This window comes from Mytilus californianus, unplaced genomic scaffold, assembly GCF_021869535.1.
Source record: "Mytilus californianus isolate M0D057914Y unplaced genomic scaffold, xbMytCali1.0.p SCAF_8, whole genome shotgun sequence".
NCBI lineage: Eukaryota > Metazoa > Mollusca > Bivalvia > Mytilida > Mytilidae > Mytilus > Mytilus californianus.
In genome coordinates this window covers 4,697,661-4,725,324 of record NW_026262734.1, presented here as the reverse complement: position 1 = coordinate 4,725,324, position 27,664 = coordinate 4,697,661, and the positions used below count along the sequence as shown (strand labels likewise).

The window sequence follows — 27,664 nt, the reverse complement described above, 5'->3', positions numbered from 1 at the left end:
TACAAGCTTTAGGTCACCGTACGGCCTTCAGCAATGTGCAAATCCAATACTGCATAAATCATAAATGTAAAAGGAATTCAAAAGAGAAAACTAACGGGATAATTGTTATTCTTCTAAACGAGTGCAAAAATATCCATGATTTTTTACTTATATTATATATATATATTTCTAACGACACAATACTTTCATATTTTCAATCTATATCATAAACTAAAATATTTTTATGACAAATCATTTAATAAATAAATATTATTTTGCAAACGATAATTTAGATAGGTTTGCAGTCAAAAACGAAAGTAACGTAAGTAGAAATCTCTATAGAATTATATAGTATTAAGGTATAAAGAGAAAAGATATTTGTTAGGCCTATCCCTTTTTAATATTTAGACTGAATTATTTGTTTTTTACGTAACATTACATTTGATGAATCCGGGTCCGTTCGCCCTGATTCCGGTTCGCCCTAGTACCTGTTCGCCCTAATACCTGTTCGCCCTGAGTCCGTTCGCCCTAATACCTGTTCGCCCTGAGTTCGTTTGCCCTGATTTTTATTTTATTATATATGTAGGACTCAAATCTATAAATGATGAATTCATATACCTTAATACAGACTTCAAGATTAAAATAAACATTTTCTAATCGGTGCATGATACCTGTTTAACCAATTCATTAAACCAACTAGTAAGTCTCTTAACAAACAAGAAGGCAGTTTTTTTTATATTAAAAAAATAAATAAAAATGAACAGTTTGAATTTTCACTTAATTTTTTGTCATCGTTAATACATCTTTTTTTTTTATTTAATGACGATTTAAATCAAATTGTCATTAAATAAAAAAAAAGATGTATTAACGATGACAAAAAATATAAGTAAAAAATCATGGATATTTTTGCACTCGTTTAGAGGAATAACAATTATCCCGTTAGTTTTCTCTTTTGAATTCCTTTTACATTTATGATTTATGCAGTATTGGATTTGCACATTGCTGAAGGCCGTACGGTGACCTAAAGCTTGTAATGTCTGTGTCATTGGCAATCATACCAATTTTTTCTAATTTTTATATATACAAGTAGATACTACAGTTATTCATGACAATTTAATAAACTTGAATAGTGAATAGTGCAAAAAAACACAGTTCACTATTCATGAATTTTGAATAGTGAAAAGTGAATAGTGAATAGTGAACGTACTTCAGCCCGGTGAATTCATCATGTTCATAAAGAAAAAAAAACAATGGATTTTTTAAAGGTTGAACTTCTGTAAATGATTGTAAAACAAGTTTATAATTTTTCGACAGATTACCTACACTGCGGTAGGTCTTTCTAGTTGATATTCGGTCAAATAAGAGCAACTAAAAGAAGTGAAATCAAGCTCACATTGGATACTTTTTTGGGTTAAATTAACCGTTTTATGTTTTATATACACGACAACATCATTAGAAAACAGTTATTGTTTTCCCTAAGTTGCAAGTAATTGATAGCCTGAGAGTAAACTTTATCTCAACCAATCAGTTTAAAGAGTTGCTACTGCTTTCATCAATAACAATATACAATATCTACAGAATATTTTAATAAAAAAACATATTAAATTCCTGTCTGGTCCCGTATCCATTTTCGGAATTGGGAAACTCTCGTATATACAGTAGGTTTACCGGAACATGATCCGCTTCCCCATGACGTCGCTCCAGCAAGTTTAGACTGGCAAATCATTGGACCTCCGCTGTCTCCCTGAAATTAGGAATAAATAACGTGAGGTCATGTATTCCTCCAATATGGTTTCAGACTGACAAGCAATTCTATCTCTAATCCTTATTTTTCTTGTTTTCATTAAACTGGAGTAACAATATATGAAGAAATCGAAGGGGTTGGCCAAAAGTCAAAATATGAGAAATGCCAGACAACACCATGGCTTAAAAGACGATGGATAGTCCACAAAATACTGCATTGAAACTCTGCATTCAAAAATAATGAAGACGGTACACAGAGCGCTCAAAAACCATTAGTCGACCGTGGCCAAATGCAAATTGACAAAACGACAAATGAAACAGTCCCCAAAACATTACGTAAAAACTAAAGATTATGAAACAAAATCCCCACCATAATACCAAAGGCTTATTCAGTTGCTGGGTACGGGAACAAAGTTCCTGTTCCGATAGCGACATATGCCGCGCTACTCGCCATTGAGAAAAAAAAATATTGTGATTGATTGATTGATTGATTGATTGGTGTTTAACGCCACTTTCAGCACTATTGTGCTATTTCGTTGCGGTCAGTTTTAATTAATGGAAACAATATATAGATTGTCTGTAAAATTCGAAGACATCCGTGGTAAATGGTGACACATGAATTCCATAACGGTTAACATAATTAATGGTACGATGTCATTATTGGCCCAAAATAAGATGACTTCAAACCTTTTCATTAGGAAACATTGGAAGCATCAACCATGTATTAAGAAAAACAACATTTGAAACACAAGCCCCGATATCGTGTTTCCATTGGAAGATATATGCTCCTTATGCAGGCAAAATTAGAATTGGAAAGTGCATTACTGAAGATTGAAATGTTTTGTCATGTTGAGTTAGCACCCGACCCTATCGACAATTGGGTCAAATTGGCACATATATCTGCATGTAGGAAAAATTTATAAGATACCGAAATTTTATTTGTATCAGTTCATTTTGAAACACATAAAGATGAATTTTACCGTGCCTATAAATTTTATATAAAAAAAAACAACCGTAAAACACTTCCTAAAAGAGCAACTCCCTAGGTGTCGCATCCAATTGTGCTAAAATATTCTTAACAGTTCAACCAAGTTTCCCGTCATATATAATTTGCAATTTCAATAAATAGGAACAACTAATAAAATCAAATTCAGTGGTGTCGTCTATTTTTTTTTTTTTTTTTTTTTTTGAACATCGTAACATTTGTTTTTATTTTTAATTTTTTACTTTCTCGATGACTTAACCTAGTATGTTTTCTCATTCCCTTGATCATATATTACGTATTGTTTTGTTACTATAACGTCATCAAGATCAAAACTGGTTACAAATGTATATTTTACGTTTTTTCAAATGCCGATAATCCATACTCAAACCTGTCTGTACAAACTGTTATTTGTTTTGTAATGAATTAGGCCGTTAGTTTTCTCAATTGAATTGTTTCATATTTTTCATGTCGGGGCCTTTTATAGCCGACTTTACGGTATTGGTTTTTTTTCATTGTTAAAGGCCGTATGGTTGCCCATAATTGCTTACTTGCACTTCATTTGAACTTTAGTGCATAGTTGTTGCATTGGCCATCATGCCACATTGCCTTATTTTAATAAAGTCTGTTCAGTAAAAATTACATCTTGTAAATTTCGTGCGTCTGAAACGTTTTTCTGAATTCACCTTCATCAGAAACAGTCAGACACAAACAGTTATGCAAAAACGTTATGTGTAATAAAATGAAGTGTACAAAGTGTGTACCAAGTAAACAAAATCATCACAGGTTAGACAATGGTTTAACCAAATCCTTAACAATGACGAATACTTACAAAGCAGGCAGATCTGCCATCTGATATATCAGTGTCACTTCCTATGCATATATGACCATCATTTATGGAACCAGTCCAGATGGCTGAGCAATCGGAATTAGACAAAACAGTCATGCTAACGTCTTGAAGATTGTCTGGTATACTACCGCTCCCTATAAAGGAATCAAAATGTTTATATTTTCAATATTAAGTATACAATTATGCTTATCATTTACTACTATTATCAAATGTAGAATTTGCAGATATGAGCCAATGGATTGTGTAAAGTCCAGTGGACAGTCAACCATGATATTGGTATAAAAAATGTTAGTCATTTGTAATGTCAATTTTCTTCATAAAAATATGTCTGCTAAACTTTACAGACGCTGCTACTGGTTCCCACCGTAATTTGCAACCATATTCTCCCATGACGATTACTCCCACAACAGTTAATGTTAACATTTCGGACTAATAGATGTATGTACAAATAGTTATTCTATAGTGTTAGAAATTGTTCAGAAGACGCCAGTTAGCTGTCTTCCTTTGACGGTCGGTAATTTTCCGCAGACATGATTTAATTTCTTTGCTTCATCTTAACAGGTGATCATTTAATGTTGTAGGATAAAATTTATCCTGTCTTGTTTATAAGTACAGGGTCCAATAATACATAAACCGAATTGGTTACTATGAAACGATATTCTCTTCAAGTCAAAACAAAGTTGTTAAATTTGGTTGGTTAATTCTGTAATTGTGCACCCCAACTAGCCTATTTGTATGTTGAATTTGGTTGGTTAATTCTGTAATTGTGCACCCCAACTAGCCTATTTGTATGTTGAATTTGGTTGGTTAAATCTGTAATTGTGCACTCCAACTAGCCTATTTATATATTGAATTTGGTTGGAGAGAAAGAGAGAGGCGCACCTGTTTGTCCCCATCCTGATATAACGCATTCCACACCAGCAAAATCACCCTCTTCTTCCGCCATATCAACTTTGTCAACATTTTCATTGAATTCTAATGGCGATTCCAGCTCCATTACAGCAATATCATTCGGATAACCACTTGCCGAGCCATCATAATCAGGATGCTTTTATAAAATGTTATGTTGATATTCAAATAAAATTAAGAATACGAACATTATGTTCACTGTACCCAATATTTCAAATGGAAAATATATGTTTCAATGTGCAATGTAAAGGTTACTTCAGCAGCCAATTGTTTTAGACACTTAATTTATTTCACTAGCAGTTGCTATCAATCATTGATCCATTTAAGTTATGATATAACACTTTTAAAAACTTACTCCTTCTTCTAGTCAGAACGTGTTAATCAGCTACATATTACAGCAGTATATACAACAGAAAAAAAAGTTTTTGACGAGACAATGCAATAATTATCCGATAGGTCTATTTAAGGACTTCCACTTTAAGCCCTTTTATAGACAGAATAAGCATAGACACACATGAAATGGATGGGAATAGGTCAACATTAGGTCTTGTCACAATTTTGCTTCTCAATCGACAAACTGTATTGAAATTCAAGCGTGTTTTATTGCAAAATGCATTGTAGTATATAAAATATTTTATCAAATACATCAACTTTATATTTAAAAAAAATAACTTTGCTACAGTTGTTTTAGCTACATAGCTTGTCAATTTCAAGTCTTCAAGTTTTCAAGGAAATAATGTCATTTTGCCAATTTTTAGACATTAAGAAAATAGTATCTTACAATTGTAAAATCTTTCAACGTTCTTGTCTGAACATCTTCACTCCATATTGTTGAACCAGCAGCTACTCGTAATGAGTTCGCCCTGAAAAGAAAGAAGCTTTATCTCTATAAATATGGAATGCATGGTAAGAACACACGTCGCAAAGCACGATAACAAACATTTTCCATCTCAGGGTACAATCATCAAATTCTTTCCTGAAAAAAATGTTTATGATAATACTTACTGAGAACTCTTATGAACTTCAAGTCATACATTGTAAGTCATATAGTTTGTCAATGATATAAGCTGGAGCAGTCAGTCTTTCGCTTCCGAATCAGTACTAACTATTAACCAGCTCCAGATTCAGAATATTATCGGTCACAATGTCTCGTATATAAACTGGTTGCACAAATATCTTGTGGAAACTTGTAATTTGTTTCTACTATTTCTCTTCAGAGTCAACATTAACTTAAGTTTTGGGCTGAAAGTCTCTTTGCGTGTAGCATATTAAAGCCATCAATACCAGAATTATAAGTACTAGTACGTGTTTCATTTACATGAGATCCATCAATGCACCTCCAATCAAAACCATTCGAAAACCAAATCAATTACAAAAATGATGAATGACCGTGAAAACCTAAAATAAAAAAACAAATTGTCTGCGGTTGCAATTATATACCGTATTATATTGTAAACTTACAGAAAACTGTATAAAGGGTGAAACACTTGTAGAAACAAAAGATGATGGACAAACAATTACTGTCTTTATTGAAACGATAATCATGTTTCTAATTAGTGAATGAAAACATTTGTTAAACATTTTTTTCCGATATTACATCAAATTCTTTCACAGCTTTAAAACAAACTTATTTGCGATGAAAATACAGCCTTAATATCGATATCAAAATAAAATATTGCTGTACATGCATTTATCAAAATACTATAAAAGGGTTTAATTGATAAAAAATCATATTTATCCTCTGCAAATTATCTTCCCTATCTTAGCTTGTCAATTTCAAGTCTTTACAAAAAAAAAAATGTCATTTTGTCAATTTTGTTATATGTGTCATGATAGAGGTTCGGTCTGTTAAAAATAAGGAATTTGGCTTATACGTACTAAGTGTTCAGTGGCAAATATTACATACAAAATCGGGACGAGAACAAATTACATTTGTATCAATCAATGTAATAAGTAGATTCTGAAAGGTTGATCGACAGGGATGAAAGTCGGGAATTTCGGTGCAGTAATTTGCCTAACCATAGGCTATACACAATTAGATATCACGTGTTCGTTCGTACCTCAACCGACAGGGTTACGATGCCGTACCACTATAAAATGGACAAAAACAATTTCGTAAATTAAAGAAAGTAATGCCTGTCATTATCATGAAAATATCTTCCACATTGACGTCGAAAGAAACTTATTCATACTTGATTTTAAGTTTAAACACTTGTCTCTCAAAGGTGAATTTTGAATTTTAAATTCTGGTGTATCCGTTCACGAAAGACCAACATAAATAGGTTGATATCATCAAATTAGTTAACTTAAATGTGTCCATTCCTGAACGATTAATCGCATGAAATGTGCCAGGATTGAATAACCCCTTGGGCTGCTCCTTTGTGAGCAATGACTCTGTTGGAAGAGTAGCGGACACAGGGCTGAGTTATTACATCTAGGCCATCTACGGTCTCGTCAAAGAGTTGTAGCAAGGAATGTTTATAACGTACAGAAAACGTTTTACTCACTCTCCCTACACAAGGTATAGATTTGAATGTTCCTTTTCCAAACGAACGTTGATGCATACTTATATTCAATCAAATAGTCAAACGGACACCTCTCAGCTTTAGTTTTACTGGTAGATTGAAGATTTCAAGGATAATCATAATACTATACCCTAAGGTCATGTAAAGACTTAAGCAACTCAAAAACAAAAAGGCAAAGAATATCTAGTGGTCAAAATACAATCTTCTACATATACAAGTGTCTGTCATAAGCAGCCACTCCGGGAAGGTTCATATTTCTTTGCCAAAAAGTATCGACAAACATATCGATCTCCAAGATAAATTATAAAATGGAAAGTCTATAAGACATGACAAAACTAATTGCCCGAATATATCCGACAACACAACTAATGGAAAACAGATATATTCCTGATCTGATACAGGCGTTTCCGAAGAACATGAGGGGTTAACATGGTTTTATAGCTATCTAAATTTCCCACTTGTAAAACAGTTGTATAAAAGTCCGCCTTAGTGACAAATTTGTGTGAGCAACCCAAACAGACATAGTTGGTTTACGTGACAATAATTGTGTGTGAACAACCCATACAGACATAGTTGGTTTACGTGACAATAATTGTGTGTGAGCAACCTTAACAGGCATAGTTGGTTTACGTGACAATAATTGTATGTGAGCAACCCAAACAGACATAGTTGGTTTACGTGACAATAATTGAGTAAGAGCAACCCATGCAGACATAGTTGGTTTACGTGACAATAATTGTGTGTGAGCAACCCATACAGACATAGTTGGTTTACGTGACAATAATTGTGTGTGAACAACCCATACAGACATAGTTGGTTTACGTGACAATAATTGTGTGTGAGCAGCCTAAACAGGCATAGTTGGTTTACGTGACAATAATTGTGTGTAAGCAACCCAAACAGACATAGTTGGTTTACGTGACAATAATTGTGTGAGCAACCCATACAGACATAGTTGGTTTATGTGACAATAATTGTGTGTGAACAACCTAAACAGACAAAGTTGGATTACGTGACAATAATTGTGTGTGAGCAACCCATACAGACATAGTTGGTTTACGTGACAATAATTGTGTGTGAACAACCCATACAGACATAGTTGGTTTACGTGACAATAATTGTGTGTGAGCAGCCTAAACAGGCATAGCTGGTTTACGTGACAATAATTGTGTGTGAGTAACCCATACAGACATAGTTGGTTTACGTGACAATAATTGTGTGTGAACAACCCAAACAGACATAGTTGGTTTACGTGACAATAATTGTGTGTGAGAAACCTAAACAGGCATAGTTGGTTTACGTGACATTCTAACATGACGTTCTTCAAACGATTTGAGTACACACCCGTGGTAAAATATGAATATATTGTTTGGGCTGTTCCGATCGTACTCCCGCGTCATATGCTTTTTTATGAATGAGCTACCCGACGTCATAGAACGATGACGTAAGAAAATAAGCATTTTACGGGAAAATACACACTCGTGAAACCGAAAATCATCACAACAAGGTGTGGCCGTGGAGCCTTGTTTTAAAACGTAAATTGTGCAATGTCATGGGACTTTCAACCTGGTTAATTTAAAAATATAGTATTTACACTTGGGAAACGTTCTTTGAACTTTAAATATTGATGTTACCTTATAAATTTGTCATTAAGTAACTTTTAAATCCAAAACTGTTATATTTTCCTTGAATTTAGCCATGCTTTTTATTAGAGGAGTTCCGAAAATTATTATCTCTCTAGATTTTTCAATTGGGTGCGTTCGGAGATCTTTCTCTGTGTGTTTTTCTAAATCGAGGCATAACAAGTTTTTAATAGTAAATTTCATTGGTTTAACTTATGTGTTGATATTTCTTATTGGGTTTATAAATTTAGATATAGTTTCTATAATTAGAACTTAATTAGTATATAAGGCCCACATATTCTTAATATCATTGCTTTTTATGCAAGAGCCACTTGTCTGTAACAGACTCTTAAGGTAGGTGCCTATTAAATTAGGACTGTTTTCTACTAGCCAGCGTTAGTCTTTGACTATTAGCAACTTGGCTGATGCATTAGTTACGACTTACAATTTTGGCTTGTTGTAAGACAAAACTTTGGCAAAACTTTTCAAACTGTTAAGCTTCCACGTCTGGTTTTTCCCTTCCCAAATTTAATTAAGTAGCCTGTTTATTTTATAAAACAAGTTTAGGTAACTAGTGTTAAGTAAGTAGGAAATTAAGGTTTTTCAATATTATTTTAGAAAAGGGGAGATAACTTTGCCCAATTTTCATTACACTGTGCTTTATAGGTGAAGTGTTGATTTGATGTATATTTATATTAAATTCTGACATGTAGATTTGTCGTTATAACATCATTAAACTATGTGAACTTGATTGTCTTTATTTAAATAAGCTACCAAGAGGAGTCAAAGACTCAGGATCGAACTACAACAGAACCTAGAGCTTAGATATACCCTGTTTTAAAGGTTTAGTCATTAACATGACACCGTTCATATTATTTTGGTTGTTTTAGTCATTGTCAATAATTCTGGTTGTTCCTTTTTGTTTTTTTGAATCTTCCAATATATTATTTAGGTTGATCTCCTTGAAAAATCATACCGTACTAAAACAAGACATCAACATTTACAAATAAACAATTCAGAAATTACATGAAAAACAAGACAGGATAACTAGCTCCGGTTACATTTTGGTGGCAGCGGTGGGATCCTGCTGTAAAAATTTTGGCCCCTCTTTAAACTGGTGATTAATTAATTATTTTGTTTAAATAAAGAACTTATTAAGACTTTATAAATAGGATTTATAAATATAAGAATATAATGGCAAATATAAGTGAATTTAGAGACCAATGTCAACAAATGATAGGTCAATTACAAGTTCAAATTGAAAACTTAGGAGTAGATATTTCACAAAGTAGGGAACAAAACTCCAGATCAGATCTGTCTTTGATTAGCCCTTTGGGTTTACCACGTCCTATAAATTATGGAAATGAAGAACAGAGAGCCGAATCGACCAGAGCGTCTGAAACTGATTTTAAGAGGTCCCGTCCGAGATATGATGGTGATGAGGAGTCTTCCTCATACCAAAGTCGCGAAGGCTTGTATTACATAAGCCGACAAGCCAACGAGGTACCGAGTGATGGATTTGTTGATCAAAACAACTGTGAAGTCACCCCTCAAATCAGAAAAACCTCTTCAGTAGGGACTAGCGTGCCGTCTCGAGCTCCATTATTCGTTACACCTAAATCTGTACCAAGTAATATGGCCAGTACAAATCTTGTACAAACTAATGTACAGCCGCCTGCACTGAGGCATGTTAGCTTTAATCATCCTAAACCGCGTATATTACGGAGAGAAAGAGAACCAGATAAGTTCGATGGTAAAAGCGTTGATTGGCAAGACTATATAGTTCACTTTGAACAAACTGCTCAATGGAATGATTGGGATGACGAGTCGAAAGCACAACAATTGTGTATGTGTTTACGTGGCACCGCACAGAAGTTACTTGGAGATGCAAAGTCAAACGTATTGGCAGATTATACTTCACTCAAAGATATGTTGAGCAGACGATTTGCTCCGAAGGAAAGAATAACCGCTTATAGATGCGAGTTTAATAGTAGGATACGTAGAAAAAGCGAGTCGATTCAAGACTACGGTTACGCTCTTCGAAGGCTTGTACGTTTAGCCTATCCAGATTTGGAAAAAACTGAAGACTTAGCCATTGACCAATTTATACGAGGATTAGGAAATTTTGACGTTCAGAAACGCGTCCAGTTCTCACATCCTACTACTTTAGAAAGCGAGATCGCATTAGCCATTGAGTATGAAGCGTTTGTTGGTTCTATGTCAACTGAAGTCCGTAAACCAAAAGAACAGACTGAAGAACATGCAGCTACTATACAAGCTGTAAAACGGTCCGATAAGAATGATAAGGGAAACACTGAGAATGTTAAAGCTCAGTCAGATCTGTCTGAAGTTACCCGAACTATTATGAATTGTTTTGAACAGTTATCCAAAAAAATTGAGGAGATAAATAAAACTATTCCCCTACAAGGCCAACTAAAATTAATTAGTAGATTTTCATCCAAATTTTTGAAAAAAATGGGGCGGGTGGGAGGATTTTATTTTTTAATTTTTATTTCCTCCGAAACCCTTTTGTGACGTGTTCTTCATATGCCAGTCTGATTTAAACCAGCCCCCACTTTCCATTTGCCTTTGTAGATATTGGGGGCTGGTTTCAATCAGACTGTGCATATGCAAGGGTAATATTAAGCTTATATCATGTATATATAAGGAATTCTACATAAATTTTCAAAGTCTTAATAAAGATTTCGGATTGGCAACCACTGTTCTACATGTGATTGCCACTTTAGAAACCATTTTTTAGTAAATAGCAAAAAGGTGGAGAAATGTTCTCTTTTAGACTACCTACATCAAATTTATTTTGCTTTCTAAGTAGTACTTTGTAGTGCCCATTACAAGTATTGTGAGTACAGAGTGAAATAAAAACTCAAACTATGTTGCAAATACTATCATGGTTTATGCTTTTAAGGTTCATGTGGACCCTTTGGCTACAAGGGCTGCATTTTCACCTCAAAATTTACTCTGAGTACAGATAACCCTGTGTATCTGGAAAAGTTTTAAGACATAGCATTACATTGGCCGACTTTTTTGTACTCAAAAATGGTCTTAGATCGCACAAGTTCGTGCTTTTGTCAATTTCTTTATCCCAGTCATGTTTTTTATTGCAGCAATGTGTTCCACGATTCTTGTGCTTTGGATATCATTCACAGTCCAAATTTCCTGACACAAAGTCATTGTATAAATAAAAAAATCCACAGGTTTCTAATCACTGACCGCGATTTGCGTTCTTGGACACCGCCTGTCACTCGTAACCCGAATATTTCATGCCCTTCTCGTAAGCAATCTCTTTTCTCGGAAGATAATGCTGTCATCATAGAGCAGCAGAATATTTCGACTTAAATCATTTTGGTTAAATTACTCGAAGAAATACGAAAACCGAAATTTGCTACAGGAAGTTATGAATGAAACGAAATTATCGGTGGTTTCCGGTAACGGAAATGAACAAAATCCGGAAATCGTAAATTTGTTAAAATAAAAAAAATCGGGGCGGGACGATTTCAGAGGGGCGGGCGGGGATGAAAATCTATCAATTAATTTTAATTGGCCCAATGTACTAAATGTAATAGGTTAGGTCACGTAGTTAAGGATTGTAGGGTTCCAACTTGTTATAATTGTCAAAAAGTAGAACATGTTAGCAAAGATTGTAAGGCTCCAAGGTCAAATAAGAGACAAAACAATCCAAATCAAGATTTAAACAAGGGAAGCCTGAGTTCAGTGTCAGAAACCCAGGCTGCGGAACAGAAATAAGGCCCAGTATAAAAGTAAACCCTATTAAACAAAATGGTCTATTTGCTTCTGTGGAAGTAGGATTAAATAAGGGTAGTTTTCTTTTAGACACAGGCGCAGTTGTTAGTTGTGTCTCTAAAGCAAAGCTTGATGAATTTAACATTGATGAACTGAAAATTCAAGATATTTTAACTTCGTTAACTACGGCAGGAGGCCAAGAGTTAAAAGTACATGGACAAGTTACCTTAGAGTTCTTTATTCAAGGCATTCCTTTTACACATGACTTTGTCATAGCTGAACTAGATGATCTTGAGGGAATATTAGGCATAGATTTTTTAGAAGCCAATGAAGCTCAAATAAACATTACTAAGTCTTTATTGATCATGCCAGATGATAGTACCATAAAGCTTCATAAGCAACAAAATAAACATTGTGCCTTAATTAGACTCTCAGATAGACTTGTTTTACCAGCTAATACTGAGTCAGTATTTCAAATTAAAGTTCCTAAAAACATTAAGGAAGAAGACATGCTTGTCGAACCAAATGCAAGATTAATTAGAAATGGAATTTTGATTTCTACTGCTTTAGTAAATACAACTAAACGTAAGGTTGCCATTTCTGCAATAAATTGTAGGGATCGAGATGTAACTTTAAAAAGAAATAAAGTTGTTGGTAGTATACAAACAGTTAAAACAATTTCTGATTCAGTTAGTGCAAATGAGTTAAACAATTTATCTGAACTTCCAGAACATTTAACTGTCTGATTGATAGGGTGTCATCAAAAATGACTGAGAGTCAAAAACAGGATTTAAGTAAACTGGTGATAAAATATCAGGATATTTTTTTGGGTCCCGACGGAAAACTTGGAAAAACAGATATTGTCAGGCATACAATAGATACTGGGAACACAAAGCCTGTTAAGATACCTCCCAGGAGGGTACCAATTAAACAAAGGGAAATAATTGAACAAGAGTTAGAGAAAATGTTACAAAATGATGTAATTGAACCAAGTTGTAGTCCTTGGAGTGCCCAGTTACACTTTGCTTAAAGAAAGACTCAACATGGCGCTTCTGTATTGATTACAGGGTTTTGAACTTATATACTTTAAAGGATTCGTACCCCTTGCCTCGTATAGACTCTTCTCTTGACTCCCTAGGGAACAATAAGTGGTTTAGCACTATCGATTTAGCTTCCGGTTATTGGCAGGTACTCGTTGATGAAAAAGATAGGCCTAAAACTGCCTTTTCCTGCCACAAGGGGTTATTTCAGTTCAAAGTGATGCCATTTGGGTTGTGTAATGCGCCCAGTTGTTTTGAAAGGTTGATGGACATTGTTCTAAAGGGTTATCAGTGGGAAAGGTGTATGTGTTACCTAGATGATGTCATTATTTTTGGCCCTACTTTTGAGAAGGCTCTAGAGAATTTAGACCTTGTTTTTGACAGATTTAGAAAGGCTAATCTTAAGCTTAAACCTAAGAAATGCTTTCTTTTTCAACACCAGGTGTTATATTTAGGATATTTAGTTAGTGATAAAGGAATAGCTTGTGACCCAGCAAAAATTGAAAGTGTTAGTGATTGGCCAGTCCCTAAAAATGTAAATGAAGTCCGCAGTTTTCTCGGCTTGGCAGGGTATTATAGGAGGTTTATCCCTAGTTTTTCAGAAATAGCATCGCCAATGACAAATTTGACGAAAAAGGGCTTGAAATTTTTGTGGGATCAAGATTGTCAAAATGCTTTTGAAGTTTTGAAAGAGAAACTTATTTCTGCTCCCATTTTAAGTTACCCTATAGGGGATGGTGAATTTATTCTGGATACGGATGCTAGTGGTCATGCAATAGGTGCTGTCCTTTCACAGGTACAGGATGGTGAGGAAAAGGTTATTGCCTATGCTAGTCGAATGTTGAGTGATACCCAACAAAAATATTGTACTACGTACCGGGAACTTTTAGCGGTAATTAACTTTGTCAAATATTTTCGCCACTACCTGTTAGGTCAAAAATTTAGGATTCGCACAGATCATGCATCTTTAATTTGGTTGAAGAATTTTAAATACCCAGAAGGTATGGTTGCTAGGTGGATTTCTGTCTTGGATACCTATGATTATGAGATTGAATATCGAAAAGGTACTCAGCATACGAATGCTGATGTTTTGTCCAGAAAACCGTATAGGTTGTGTAAACGCTCTGATTGTCCTGCGTGTGATAAGAATCAAGTAGGTCAAAGTTGTGATAACCCCGATAAATGTCTTCTAGCACCCATTAGGCCTGGAAATAGTGATTTAGATGAAACAATTCCCTATGTTGAAGATGATAGTGATAACGAAGGTGAATTTGATTTGCCCCAAATTTCGAATTGGTTAAGAGTTTGGATAAGTGAAGAGAAAGTCTCTTGGCAGGATAATGACCCTGGTATTTCAAAAATTGTAAATATGTTAGGAGAGTTTGATGAAAAACCTGACAAGGAAGTAGTTTCCGGTTGTTCATACGGAATTAGAAATTTATGGAGTGTATGGGAGTCTTTGTCAATAGAAAATGGCTTACTGTATTATAGGATTGAAACGGATAATGATGAAAATCTTGTTTTGGTAGCCCCAGCAGAAATTAGGAATCAAATTATGAAAGAATTTCATAATTCAGTAATATCTGGTCACTTAGGTAGAGATCGAACAATTAGAGCAATTAAAAATAGGTTTTATTGGCCTGGAATGACTTCTGATATAAGTTCATGGGTTCGTGAGTGCATTGTTTGTGCTAAAGCTAAACCTGGCCCAGGTATAGGTAGATTTCCTTTACAACAGTCTTTAGTGGGTTGTCCATTCGATAGGATTGGGGTTGACATTGTAGGCCCATGTCCCATTACTGAAAATGAGAATGAGTATTTAATTGTAGTACAAGACTACTTTACAAAATGGACTGAGGCTTTTGCAGTTAAGAACCATAATGCTTTAACAGTAGCAGATAAACTAGTTTCTGAAATATTTTGTCGCTTTGGAATGCCCCTACAAATACACAGTGATCAGGGCAGGGAATTTGAATCCATTCTATTTCAAGCAGTTTGTGATAAGTTGGGAATCGATAAAACTAGAACAACACCCTATCGGCCACAGAGTGATGGTCTTGTTGAACGTTTCAACAGAACTTTACAGAAAATGTTGTCCATGTTTGTCAATAAATTCAGAAATAATTGGGATGATTTATTGCCTTACTTGCTAATGGCTTACAGGGCCACGGAAAATGATACAACTGGTGTTAGCCCCCATAAAATGTTGACTGGTAGGGAAATGCTTTATCCGTTAGATATTATGGCTGGAAACCCTTCAACTGTACATACCCCAAGCCCAGTAGAATATGTACAGTGGCTGAATTATTCTTTCAGGAAAACATTTAATTTTGCTAGGGATAAGTTGTCAAAGGCCGCTACTAGGCAAAAGAAAAGTTATGATAGGGGACTTAAACCTCGTCAATATGAAGTGAATGATTTTGTCTATAGATGGTATCCCCCTACTGCAGGAATTAAATTAGGGTTAGGCTGGAGAGGTCTATATAAAGTAAAAGCCAAACTTTCTGATGTGACTTACAGAATTCAAGAAACCCCTACTGCAAAGGACATAGTAGTTCATGTGGATCATTTAAAACCCCATTTTGGGAATGTCCCTCTCACATGGTTACCACCTGAAATAGAGGATGAAATCCAGTCTGATGAGTCCGATATAGAACCCCCGTCATTTGATTTTCACTTGTCATTTGATGAAACTGAAAATTATATTCCCCTTAATATGGATGTAACCCCCTGTACCCCTAACCCACAAAGAACCAGATGTGGAAGAACAGTGAAAAAGCCAACAAAGTATTCACCGTGTATATAGTTTTAAATTTATTTGCTTATAATGTTTGTACTGAAATCAGTACTTAGTTTAAAAAAAAAAAAAAAAGAAAAGTTGAAAAATTCAAGTTTGCATATTTTTAAATTATATTGGTGCGGTAAAAGTAATAATACTGAGAATGGTAAGCAGATGGAATAAGGTATGTACTTTTCATATCTGAATTTAGTTTGAGGATTAGAATAAAAAAAAGAATATTTGATATGTTTTTATAAGGGTGTAATTTATGCATAGCAGATTTTAATTTATGTTGTTATACAAGCATTAGTGAAGGATAGAGCAATGTATTGACATATATGTTGAGACTTAAGTTATATCATAAAATATATGTAATGTATTTTTTTATGTTCGCTTCGTAGACCTATTAAAAAGGCTGTTTTTATTTATTAAAGAACAGAAGAGTTCATATTGTTTTCACATAATAGTCACATTTTTCCAGTTACTCATTAAAAGAGTTTATCAAACGTTGATAGGAAATTGTGCGTATGGATTTTTAAAGTTTCACATATTATACCTAAGAAAAAGGCTGTCACACATTTGTTTTATTCATTTACTATTTACATAATGTATGTTTGTTGACAATGTAGCATTATTACTCTTATGTGTGTACATGAGTACCTTATATATTAACTGTTCATTTATCTTAACAAATTATTTATAATATGTATTATATTACAGTATGGCAGAAGAAAGACCTGTGTTTAAAAAGGGATATAATTGTCCAGTAACAACATGTGGACGGGGTCCATTTAATGGATTCCGTCAATACCAGAGACACTGGCAAAGCAAACATGTTCACGATATAAAAGAATTTAGTTGTGTTGGTTGTAATGACTCATTTCCACGCAGGCACCATGTCAAGGAGCATTTAATTAACTTTCATCATTTTTCATCACGTCATGCCATCCTCATCCTGCCATCCCTACAGTCTAAAATCACCGTAAATTTAAACTATGTAAACCCAGGGAAATGTTTATCGCCGCTATGGGAGGACAGTAGGAACATAGAGGTAGCTATGGTTCAAGAAGAGGAGGAGGTGTATGTAGACGCGCAGGAATACGTACAACCACAAGAATACGTACAACACGGTGAGGGCGTCCCGAGAGATATGGAATATGAGTTGGTGGAGGAAAATGGGGAAATGGTAATGAAACTGGTACCAAAGAAAGACTTTTTATTTTGAACATTTAAATTAATTCATTTTGTAAAATTTATATTCATGTATTGTGTATTTCATCTTTTAATTTATATTGGCTTGTATAGACCATTTATTGGTAATTGCAATGGTCTAGATGGGGGGAGTGTGGCCGTGGAGCCTTGTTTTAAAACGTAAATTGTGCAATGTCTTGGGACTTTCAACCTGGTTAATTTAAAAATATAGTATTTACACTTGGGAAACGTTCTTTGAACTTTAAATATTGATGTTACCTTATAAATTTGTCATTAAGTAACTTTTAAATCCAAAACTGTTATATTTTCCTTGAATTTAGCCATGCTTTTTATTAGAGGAGTTCCGAAAATTATTATCTCTCTAGATTTTTCAATTGGGTGCGTTCGGAGATCTTTCTCTGTGTGTTTTTCTAAATCGAGGCATAACAAGTTTTTAATAGTAAATTTCATTGGTTTAACTTATGTGTTGATATTTCTTATTGGGTTTATAAATTTAGATATAGTTTCTATAATTAGAACTTAATTAGTATATAAGGCCCACATATTCTTAATATCATTGCTTTTTATGCAAGAGCCACTTGTCTGTAACAGACTCTTAAGGTAGGTGCCTATTAAATTAGGACTGTTTTCTACTAGCCAGCGTTAGTTTTTGACTATTAGCAACTTGGCTGATGCATTAGTTACGACTTACAATTTTGGCTTGTTGTAAGACAAAACTTTGGCAAAACTTTTCAAACTGTTAAGCTTCCACGTCTGGTTTTTCCCTTCCCAAATTTAATTAAGTAGCCTGTTTATTTTATAAAACAAGTTTAGGTAACTAGTGTTAAGTAAGTAGGAAATTAAGGTTTTTCAATATTATTTTAGAAAAGGGGAGATAACTTTGCCCAATTTTCATTACACTGTGCTTTATAGGTGAAGTGTTGATTTGATGTATATTTATATTAAATTCTGACATGTAGATTTGTCGTTATAACATCATTAAACTATGTGAACTTGATTGTCTTTATTTAAATAAGCTACCAAGAGGAGTCAAAGACTCAGGATCGAACTACAACAGAACCTAGAGCTTAGATATACCCTGTTTTAAAGGTTTAGTCATTAACATGACACCGTTCATATTATTTTGGTTGTTTTAGTCATTGTCAATAATTCTGGTTGTTCCTTTTTGTTTTTTTTGGTGGTTTGAATCTTCCAATATATTATTTAGGTTGATCTCCTTGAACAATCATACCGTACTAAAACAAGACATCAACATTTACAAATAAACAATTCAGAAATTACATGAAAAACAAGACAGGATAACTAGCTCCGGTTACAAAGGAAACGTAAACAAACGATGCTAAAATGTGTTATATAAGCCATTTTTTGTTTCCATATAAGATATATAAATACAATTATCATTTAGATTCATTCAAACCTATCTAAATATGTTATTGTAAATAGTTTAAGCATGCCATTTATTCAGTTTGCTCCGTTCTTTTACGTCAATTTAATAGTGCGTTTATTTATGGGAACGGCAAATAATGTCTTCACCTAGAGCGCTTCGATCCAAAAGAATTGCCGTATTTGTCCTATTAGAATCGAAATAATTCATGGGGGCTTGAATATATCGTGATTTTACCACTGGTTGTCCCTTTATGCCGATATTTTGCCCCTCGCTATCGCTCAGGGTAAAATATTTGTCATAAAGGGCCAACCCGTGGTAAAATCACGATATATTCAAGCCCCCATGAATTATTTCTTAAATAATTGTGTGTGAGCAATCCATACAGACATAGTTGGTTTACGTGAAAATAATTGTGTGTGAGCAACCCATATAGACATAGTTGGTTTATGTGACAATAATTGTGTGTGAGCAACCCATACAGACATAGTTGGTTTACGTGACAATAATTGTGTGTGAGCAACCCATACAGACATAGTTGGTTTACGTGACAATAATTGTGTGTGAACAACCCATACAGACATAGTTGGTTTACGTGACAATAATTGTGTGTGAGCAACCTAAACAGGCATAGTTGGTTTACGTGACAATAATTGTGTGTGAGCAACCTAAACAGACATAGTTGGTTTACGTGACAATAATTGTGTGTGGGCAACCTAAACAGACATAGTTGGTTTACGTGACAATAATTGTGTGTGAACAACCCATACAGACATAGTTTGTTTATGTGACAATAATTGTGTGTGAGCAACCCATACAGACATAGTTGGTTTACGTGACAAAAATTGTATGTGAGCAACCTAAACAGACATAGTTGGTTTACGTGACAATAATTGTGTGTGAGCAACATAAACAGGCATAGTTGGTTTACGTGACAATAATTGTATGTGAGCAACCTAAACAGTCATAGTTGGTTTACGTGACAATAATTGTATGTGAGCAACCTAAACAGGCATAGTTGGTTTACGTGACTATAATTGTGTGTGAGCAACCCATACAGACATGGTTGGTTTACGAAACAATAATTGTGTGTGAACAACCCATACAGACATAGTTTGTTTACGTGACAATAATTGTGTGTGAGCAACTCATACAGACAAAGTTGGTTTACGTGACAATAATTGTATGTGAACAACCCATACAGACATAGTTGGTTTACGTGACAATAATTGTGTGTGAGCAACCTAAACAGGCATAGTTGGTTTACGTGACAATAATTGTGTGTGAGCAACCTAAACAGACATAGTTGGTTTACGTGACAACAATTGTGTGTGAGCAACCCATACAGACATAGTTGGTTTACGTGACAATAATTGGACATTGAGTTATCGCTCGTTTACCTGCTAATATCTCAACTAAACATAACTCAGATGTCAAAAATGCGTCATTGCAAGTTACACATAGTTCAGTCATTAAATATAAATATAAGGTATGATACTCAAGTAAAGACAAACTTGTGTCCCTTATCGGAACGCCTCTATTATACGTGCCATTTAGTTGGTTATGTTGATTTTACAAAAATATCAGAATTTAGAGTGGATGATGGAATGTTGTTATGCGTCCAGTGGCAATTACTATATGCATATATTCAAGACGACACTTTTATTATACAAAATACTTATGCTTTTTGTTTTCCATTTTTGCCAATTCACCGTCAGTTATCAAAGTAATAATTGAACAGGGGTTTTTTATAAGAAATTACGTTGTATGCCTTCTACATTTGAAAATAAGAAGATGTGTATGATTGCCAATGAGACGACTCTCCATAATAGACCAAATGGCACAAAAATTAACAACTATAGGTCACCGTACGGCCTTCAACAATGATTAAACCCATACCGCATAGTTAGCTATTGACCATTTGTTTAGAAAAGGGAGAGACAGAAGCTACCATTGAGACAATAATAAAATCAGAAGTAGAAGAAAATAACTAGTAAGACAGAAAGAACGACAGAAAGAAAAACAAGTCTACAAAATAAGACATAGAACCCTACTAAAACGGTGAAATCGCAGGTGCTCAGGAACAGTAAATAGATCATGGCCGGCGTTTTGGTCATGTCTATTAATCTACGGTGATAATTTTGTATTTGGTGATGCCATAACATTGTTTTTTCAACAGAATTACACCAAAGTATAAAGATAAGTTTAACATTCAGATCAATATTCCTATAAAGCTGTTCAAAATAACATCTTATTACTTATTCGTATGGTACAATCAATTTTGTTTATGACAAAAAGATGATTCTTGATGTTTTATATAAATATCATAGAAAGAATTAATAAATGTTATGCACAGCTGGTATGCAAAATGTTGTATCTATAATGAATAACACAAAAAAAGAACCAAAAAAAATGACTTACTTCATGTACTTGCATTTGAAATGTAATTGTGTAAAAGCTGAAATACCTTTACTGTGAAACTTTTTCAAAGGGTTTTATAGACTGACTGCATCAGTTTAGATAGATATAGTTAAATGTGAATATGGCGTCCATTTGCTATGTCCAACACCTTAATTATAAGTTATGGTGGACATTCTGTCTCTTGAAATTATTTTCAAGGTTTTATTTATATAGGAATAAAACCAAAAAATAAAAAACCTTGAAGATGTATGGATGCTGATCTAAAAGAATATATATTCCGATTTGATCCTCATTAAACCATAAGTATTTTTTTGTTTTGGTGCAACAGACTCCAAGGTAATGTACTATTGATATCATTCATGCGTATATAACTGAATTGTTGAATGATGGTTGCACAACGTCTAAAGGCAAATATGCTTGCATATTAAGCCCGTTAACTTGCTAGATAGAATTACCTGGCAACGAAAGGCTAGGAAAAGTTATGATCTTTTGAACCAAGTTTATATGATCTAAACTTTCAGATATTATGGTATTCCGTGATTGTAAACACAAACGTCAAAGACACATACACAGATAAGACATGAAATAATTCATTTCAAATCAAATTTAAGATTATAAATCACTTGAAAACCTATTTGGTATTGGGTCAATAAAGATGTTTACAAGATTTTAAAAGCGGATCACCAATGTCGCCTTAATGTATCAACAAATACACAGGAAAATTATTAATTATACATTTTTAACTCTTTTTTATTTATGAATACTTCTAGACAGAAAACAAGAAAATATTTTTTACTTGAACGTGCAATTTTATATTTTGGTGACAAAAGAAATTTACACACAGAGAAATAACTCGATTAGCAAAAGAAAATGGCTTGAAAAGGAAACAACACTCGCAAAAAACATAACACACTGAAACAGAAAACTAAACATTGCGCAACACAAACTGGGAGCAAACTCAAGTGCCCTGAAAGGTACAACAGTTCCTGTATCCGTAGTTTTGTGTGTTGCTCACGACAATTTAAACCTCCACAAAGTCGTATTTGGAATGTCATTAACCAACGAGGAAGGGAGAACGGCTACTAAAAATCGAACAAACCTTATGAACCGGGTCATTTTAAAAAGATATTTCACGATGGTCAACCAAATTATATTTGCCTCGGGAAAACTTAAAAAAACGGACCATAACTTTATCATAAAAATCCGTTGGTTAAATAGCCTTTCTAAACATATTAAACCCACCCTTAGTCAAAGCAAACAAAATGTATACGCAAGCTCTAGAGTACTGTAGTAACTGACACAAAAAAGCCAAGTGCAGGTACTGTTGAAATGTTCCTCCATTAAACTAGATTCGCAATGGCTAAATTTAAGTCATGTCATCTATAATGAAGATTAAATTAACAGGAATCTGATGTTCAGTAGTTGTCGTTTGTTGATGTGGTTCATAAGTGTTTCTCGTTTCTCGTTTTATATATAGATTGGTTTTCCCGTTTGAATGGTTTTACACTAGTAATTTTTGGGGGCCCTTTATAGCTTACTGTTCGGTGTGAGCCGAGGCTCCGTGTTGAAGACCGTACTTTGACCTATAATGGTTTACTTTTATAAATTTTGACTTGGATGGAGAGTTGTCTCATTGGCACTCATACCACATCTTCTTATATCTATTCACATCGTATCTTCATCTCAAGTACATATAAGATTGTCACCAACTTAAAATCCTTGTCTAGCATTTTTAAACTTTGACCTATTATTTGATTACTTACGAACTTCCTTCAACACAATGCGCAGCTGTTACTACCCATTTGTCATCAATGATAGATCCTCCACAACTATGACTCCAGGAACTTCCGGTTCCTCTCTGAAGAGATATTTGCCAAGGGTGTTTTCCAATAGTTGTATCACTACCACCAACAATCCTCTATAAGTAACAATTAAGATGGAACAGTTAAAGCTGAATTATGCTTTGTTGTAAATACCTATTAATGATAATCTTGACAAGCTATATGTTTACCTTGGCTTGATTTGACAGCTCTTCATCTTCGGGAATCACGACTCCTCCATATGTAATAACTACAATTTAAAGGATTATTATTAAACTTATTATTATTTCTTGTATTTAAATATCTTCTTATATGTGAAGTGTATATCAATGCATGTATAGTGTAAATTTCAAAGGTAATTATAAAAATAAGAAGATATGGTATGATTGAAAATGTGACAATTCTCCACCAGAGATAAAATAACTTAAAAGTAAACAACTATAGGTCACCGTATGGCCTTCAATAATGGGCATTACAAATAACAATAATTTTCAAATTCCTATAATGCACTTTCATTTATCTTTAGGAACCATCTTAAATCGCAAAAATTGTTAAGTTTTCATATCAGTTATTAATTTTGTGATTGGTACTATTTCTAATTCAGTGAAGACACAATCGAGGAAAGTGTGACTGAACAATGGCTACAACAATTGGAACATACTTGTATCCGTGGTCATCTGTGACACAGATATTCCATAACGTTCAACAGGCTCATGATGGCACCCATAAAAAACTTCGAAGGAATGACTTCAGCTCCATCATTATGAACTTTTTGTTCAATATGCTCCTTGTAAGCAGCAATCATATATCAAGGAAATGAAGATAGGAAACGAAAGCTGTTGAATATCATTTTTATTTGGGGTAAACATTCAATTTACAGGCGCTGCTTCAATGTTGATAAATAAAAATGGAAAGTTCAAAATTGGAAACCTGTACTCGTCGCTTTTGTCGTTAAGTTTTTTTTCTAAACTTACCATTAAGAAGAAACGTGATAAGGTATAAGGCTTTCAAAACATTGGGTTTATCTAAGCGTTCCCAATGAAAGTAAATCCAGAAAAGCGATTAGGTCACAAGAATTTACCCCAATTGTCAATATCTAGATTTAAGTCAATATATATGACCACTAAACTGAATATGTGGTTACCTTCATTTCCGGTTTGATGGTACAGTATATATGAATACATTGTAGCTACTAAATTTTAAATATAACAGAACGTGAAGTTAAAGAAAACTGCTAGCTACTTTTTACTTTTTCATTCAACACCCTATATGAGGTCCGTCTCATGTGAATAAGGAACAAGTCGGATAGAAGAGGAGAACCGTTTGTTCTAATAGAAATGTCAACTGTCTGTTTGAGAAACACGTTCTTCAAACTTACAATCAACATACTGATAGGTGTTGCGTTTCTTTTGGCATCTTGTATACATGTTGTTTTAAATGTGTAAACTGACGTGTTGTTACTTTTGTACTTTGAGAGTTTTTATTAGTTATTCTGTAGTTATTCATAGTTTCAAGAATATTTTATGAACAATTAATGTATGTTTCCGTTTAAGTTATTAGCTGTTTCGTAAACTTCAACCATCACACATGTGTGACACGGATTGCGGTTCGTGTTGCTCAGTCTTTACTTTTCTTTGTTGTGTTTTGTGTACTGCTGTTTGTCTTTTTCTTTTTTTTACCATGGCATTGTATACTTATAAGTTTGAATGTACCTTCATAATAAAAACAGGGGCCTCGGTGGCCGAGTGGTCTAAGTAGTTACTACTGTAATCACTAGCCAGTCAACACTGAGGTTGTGAGTTCGAACCCCGCTCGTGCGGGTGCACTCGACTCCAATCTTAATTGACTAGGATTGCCAGTTTTCCTATCGAAGGTCGGTGGTTTTCTCCGGGAACTCCGGCTTCCTCCACCAATAAAAACTGGCCGCCACGTAATAGCCCAAAAGCGGTGCTTAAAAGTGGCGTTAAAACACCAAAAATCAATCAAATCAATCATAATAAAAACAACCCAAATTAACAACAAAAATCAAAGACAAAACGCCAAAATAATCAATTAAACTGAGTAATACAAATTTCTACTCACCTACAACACAAAAGAAAATTATGAATTTCATTTTTGATATTCCTAATCCAGGGTCAGTGTATTGTTAAGCTTATGATAAGCATTTGATGTGTTTGGTCTTATATTGAGACAAAAAAAAACATCTGCTTGTTCCCATATTTGCCACCAAGAAATAGATTTTTAAATTGTCATACTTATGGATTTGTATATACTTTTAAATTTCTCTTTCTCATAGAAGGGTCTGTTCCATACTTAAAATCAATCTTCCAAAACGTAAAGAATGTAAAATCATATTTAACTATGAATTCTCCCTATTTGCGAATTAAGCTAATTGCTGAATCTGTTCCTGCTATTATTGAATATTTCTGCACTAATATATATTCATGTGTATGGAAAGAAAGATTGCAGCGATTCATTTTTTTTTTAAATTGGTTCGACTGGTGGAAGCATAGCAGTATTATACTTATACTGTCGATGCAATCCTGACTCAATTTAGAAGTTAATTCTATCTCTCAATATTTCAAATCATTCATTTCGCTGAGACCAATATCAATATTTCACTTTTTACAAATTTGACCCATTATTTTGAAGTGATTGGCAATTCGATATGATATAATGAAAGATAAAGCTTTACATATATTTAGGCCATAATATTTTTAGTATAGTAAGTAGATGTTATGTTTAGTCTAAGTCTACTTATTATTCAAATTGTTGTCGTTGATGCTTTTCTCTCATTGGTTGCACTAAAGGGACACGGGGGTTGAATCAGTATTTTTTCATCAGATTGTTGATCAATGGGTTTCTCTTTTTTACACTTAATTGAATATTTGTTTGAAAAAAAACCATTAAAAAGAATATTTGAATTTTAAAAAGTATAGTATATGGACAACAGGGGGATCTTGACTGGATTTACAAGGGAAAACATTCCGAAATTCAACGGAAGTTACCACACATTTAAAGGACGACCAGGATAATAACTATATATAGAACTTCCTAACTCCAATAAACAAAGACACACACATTTAAAATAAAAGGCAAGGTAATCTGTAGTGCCAACAGATAATTTCTAATCTTAACTGTATCGTATATCATTAATTTGCTGATTGCATGATATTTTGTTACAGAAGATAACTGTTTTTGGAAAAGATTCAATAAAAAAATAAAATTATTCAAATAACGAAAGTAATTTAGATATGGAAAACGACAACTACCGACAAAGTTCTTGTTTTGGAAAAGACACATAAAATGTGGCGGGTTTAAGGTAGTTTAATTTACATCGTTTTTTTGCTATGGCGTTGCCAGTTTGTCCTCAACTTATGAGTTTTAGTATCACTTTGGTAACTCCCGCCTCTCTTTTATGCCGAATTAGAGATGTTAGCAGTTTCTGAAACCAAGCCCAAAGTATTCAACATGATTTCGATTAACTCTTAACATAGGTTTTTGTACTTGACAGAAGATTTATTACTTTCATCAATATGAAACAGATTTGGAGGACAATCCTAAATTTGTTAGCTTCATAAAAGATATGAATAATTTATAGCAAAATCAATTTTTTATTAAATTCTTGCATGTGGAATCATACTTTTGATAAACCTCTATATTTATTTAGAAATGCAATTTGGTAAACGTTGTGACCGATGTATGCTATCTATATCCCTGCTGTAAAATGGTCTTTATGTCACGCACATATTACCATGTATACGAACCAACTGAGAGAAAATCAATCTCATAGAAGTACCCAATTAAAAGAAACATCATCTTCAGGAAAAGGAAAATAACAATAGGAAAGAAAAGTCGAGACGTTTATCGATCACCATCAACGCTGGATATATTACTTCAGATTGCAGAATGCCTATGTTTTGGTATATTTAGAAAAACCTAGATAGCTTAAGAAGAAGATATCATCTAAATATTTGCTCGTATTGTTTAAGAGACTCGTTGGCCATTCCCAAGTAGTCGAAGTATTGTATATACTGTATCACTAGCCTGTCAACACTGAAATTGTGAATTCGAACCCCGCACGTGGCAGATGCGTTCGACTCCAATCTTAATTGACTATGATTGTCAGTTTTCTTGCCGAAGGTCGATTTTTCTTTCCAGGCACTACGGCTTCCTCCACCAATTGAGCGCCACGATATAGTCATTAGTCCGGAAAGCTTAAAAAGCTCTTCAGAGCTTATGTTTGTAATTGAATAGCATATACCGGTTTTAGATAAAGCTTTATGTCTTATATCTTAAAGTGGCGTGAAACACCAAATATCAATCAATCTTATTGTTAAAAATGTCTATCAAGTTGTGGTTTGTTGGATTTTTATGATTTTCTCTCCATAAATTTGAATTTATAACAGTAACGGAATAACTCAGACAAAAAAAAAAGGGGCACGGTAATTTCTAATCGGAACATAAATCATTTGACGTTTTGTTAGTTTTATTTCTGAAAAAGAAATTGCATCTTCTACAACAAATATAGTTAAATTTAGATTCATCAAAAGACCATTCTATTAAATAGGAAATCTTAAAAACATTATAAAGGTTGTGTGGTAGTGTATTCAATCGGGTTCAGAAGTTTTAATTG

At 33.9% G+C, this 27,664-nt stretch overlaps 1 protein-coding gene across 1 annotated transcript; it reads right to left on the bottom strand.

Annotated features, from left to right (window-relative positions):
- Positions 1–1,579: 1,579 nt before the first annotated feature.
- On the bottom strand, positions 1,580–25,141 carry LOC127711847 (fibrinolytic enzyme, isozyme C-like). Its single transcript, XM_052218011.1, has 7 exons — positions 25,111–25,141; positions 23,220–23,278; positions 22,972–23,126; positions 5,245–5,326; positions 4,437–4,602; positions 3,537–3,688; positions 1,580–1,723 (listed from the first exon to the last, which is right to left on the bottom strand). Exons 1-7 carry the CDS (start codon positions 25,139–25,141, stop codon positions 1,580–1,582), a joined length of 789 nt encoding a protein of 262 aa, XP_052073971.1.
- Between the last annotated feature and the right edge of the window lie 2,523 nt (positions 25,142–27,664).

Bases quoted from the DNA above. Each gene is read 5' to 3' on its own strand.
- LOC127711847 (XM_052218011.1), bottom strand. From the start codon at position 25,141: ATGAAATTCATAATTTTCTTTTGTGTTGTAG. The intron at 4,603-5,244 runs GTAAGATACTAT...ATTTTATAAAAG, and splicing joins CGTTGAAAGATTTTACAATT to CATCCTGATTATGATGGCTC. The intron at 3,689-4,436 runs GTGCGCCTCTCT...ATTCCTTTATAG, and splicing joins ATCAGGATGGGGACAAACAG to GGAGCGGTAGTATACCAGAC.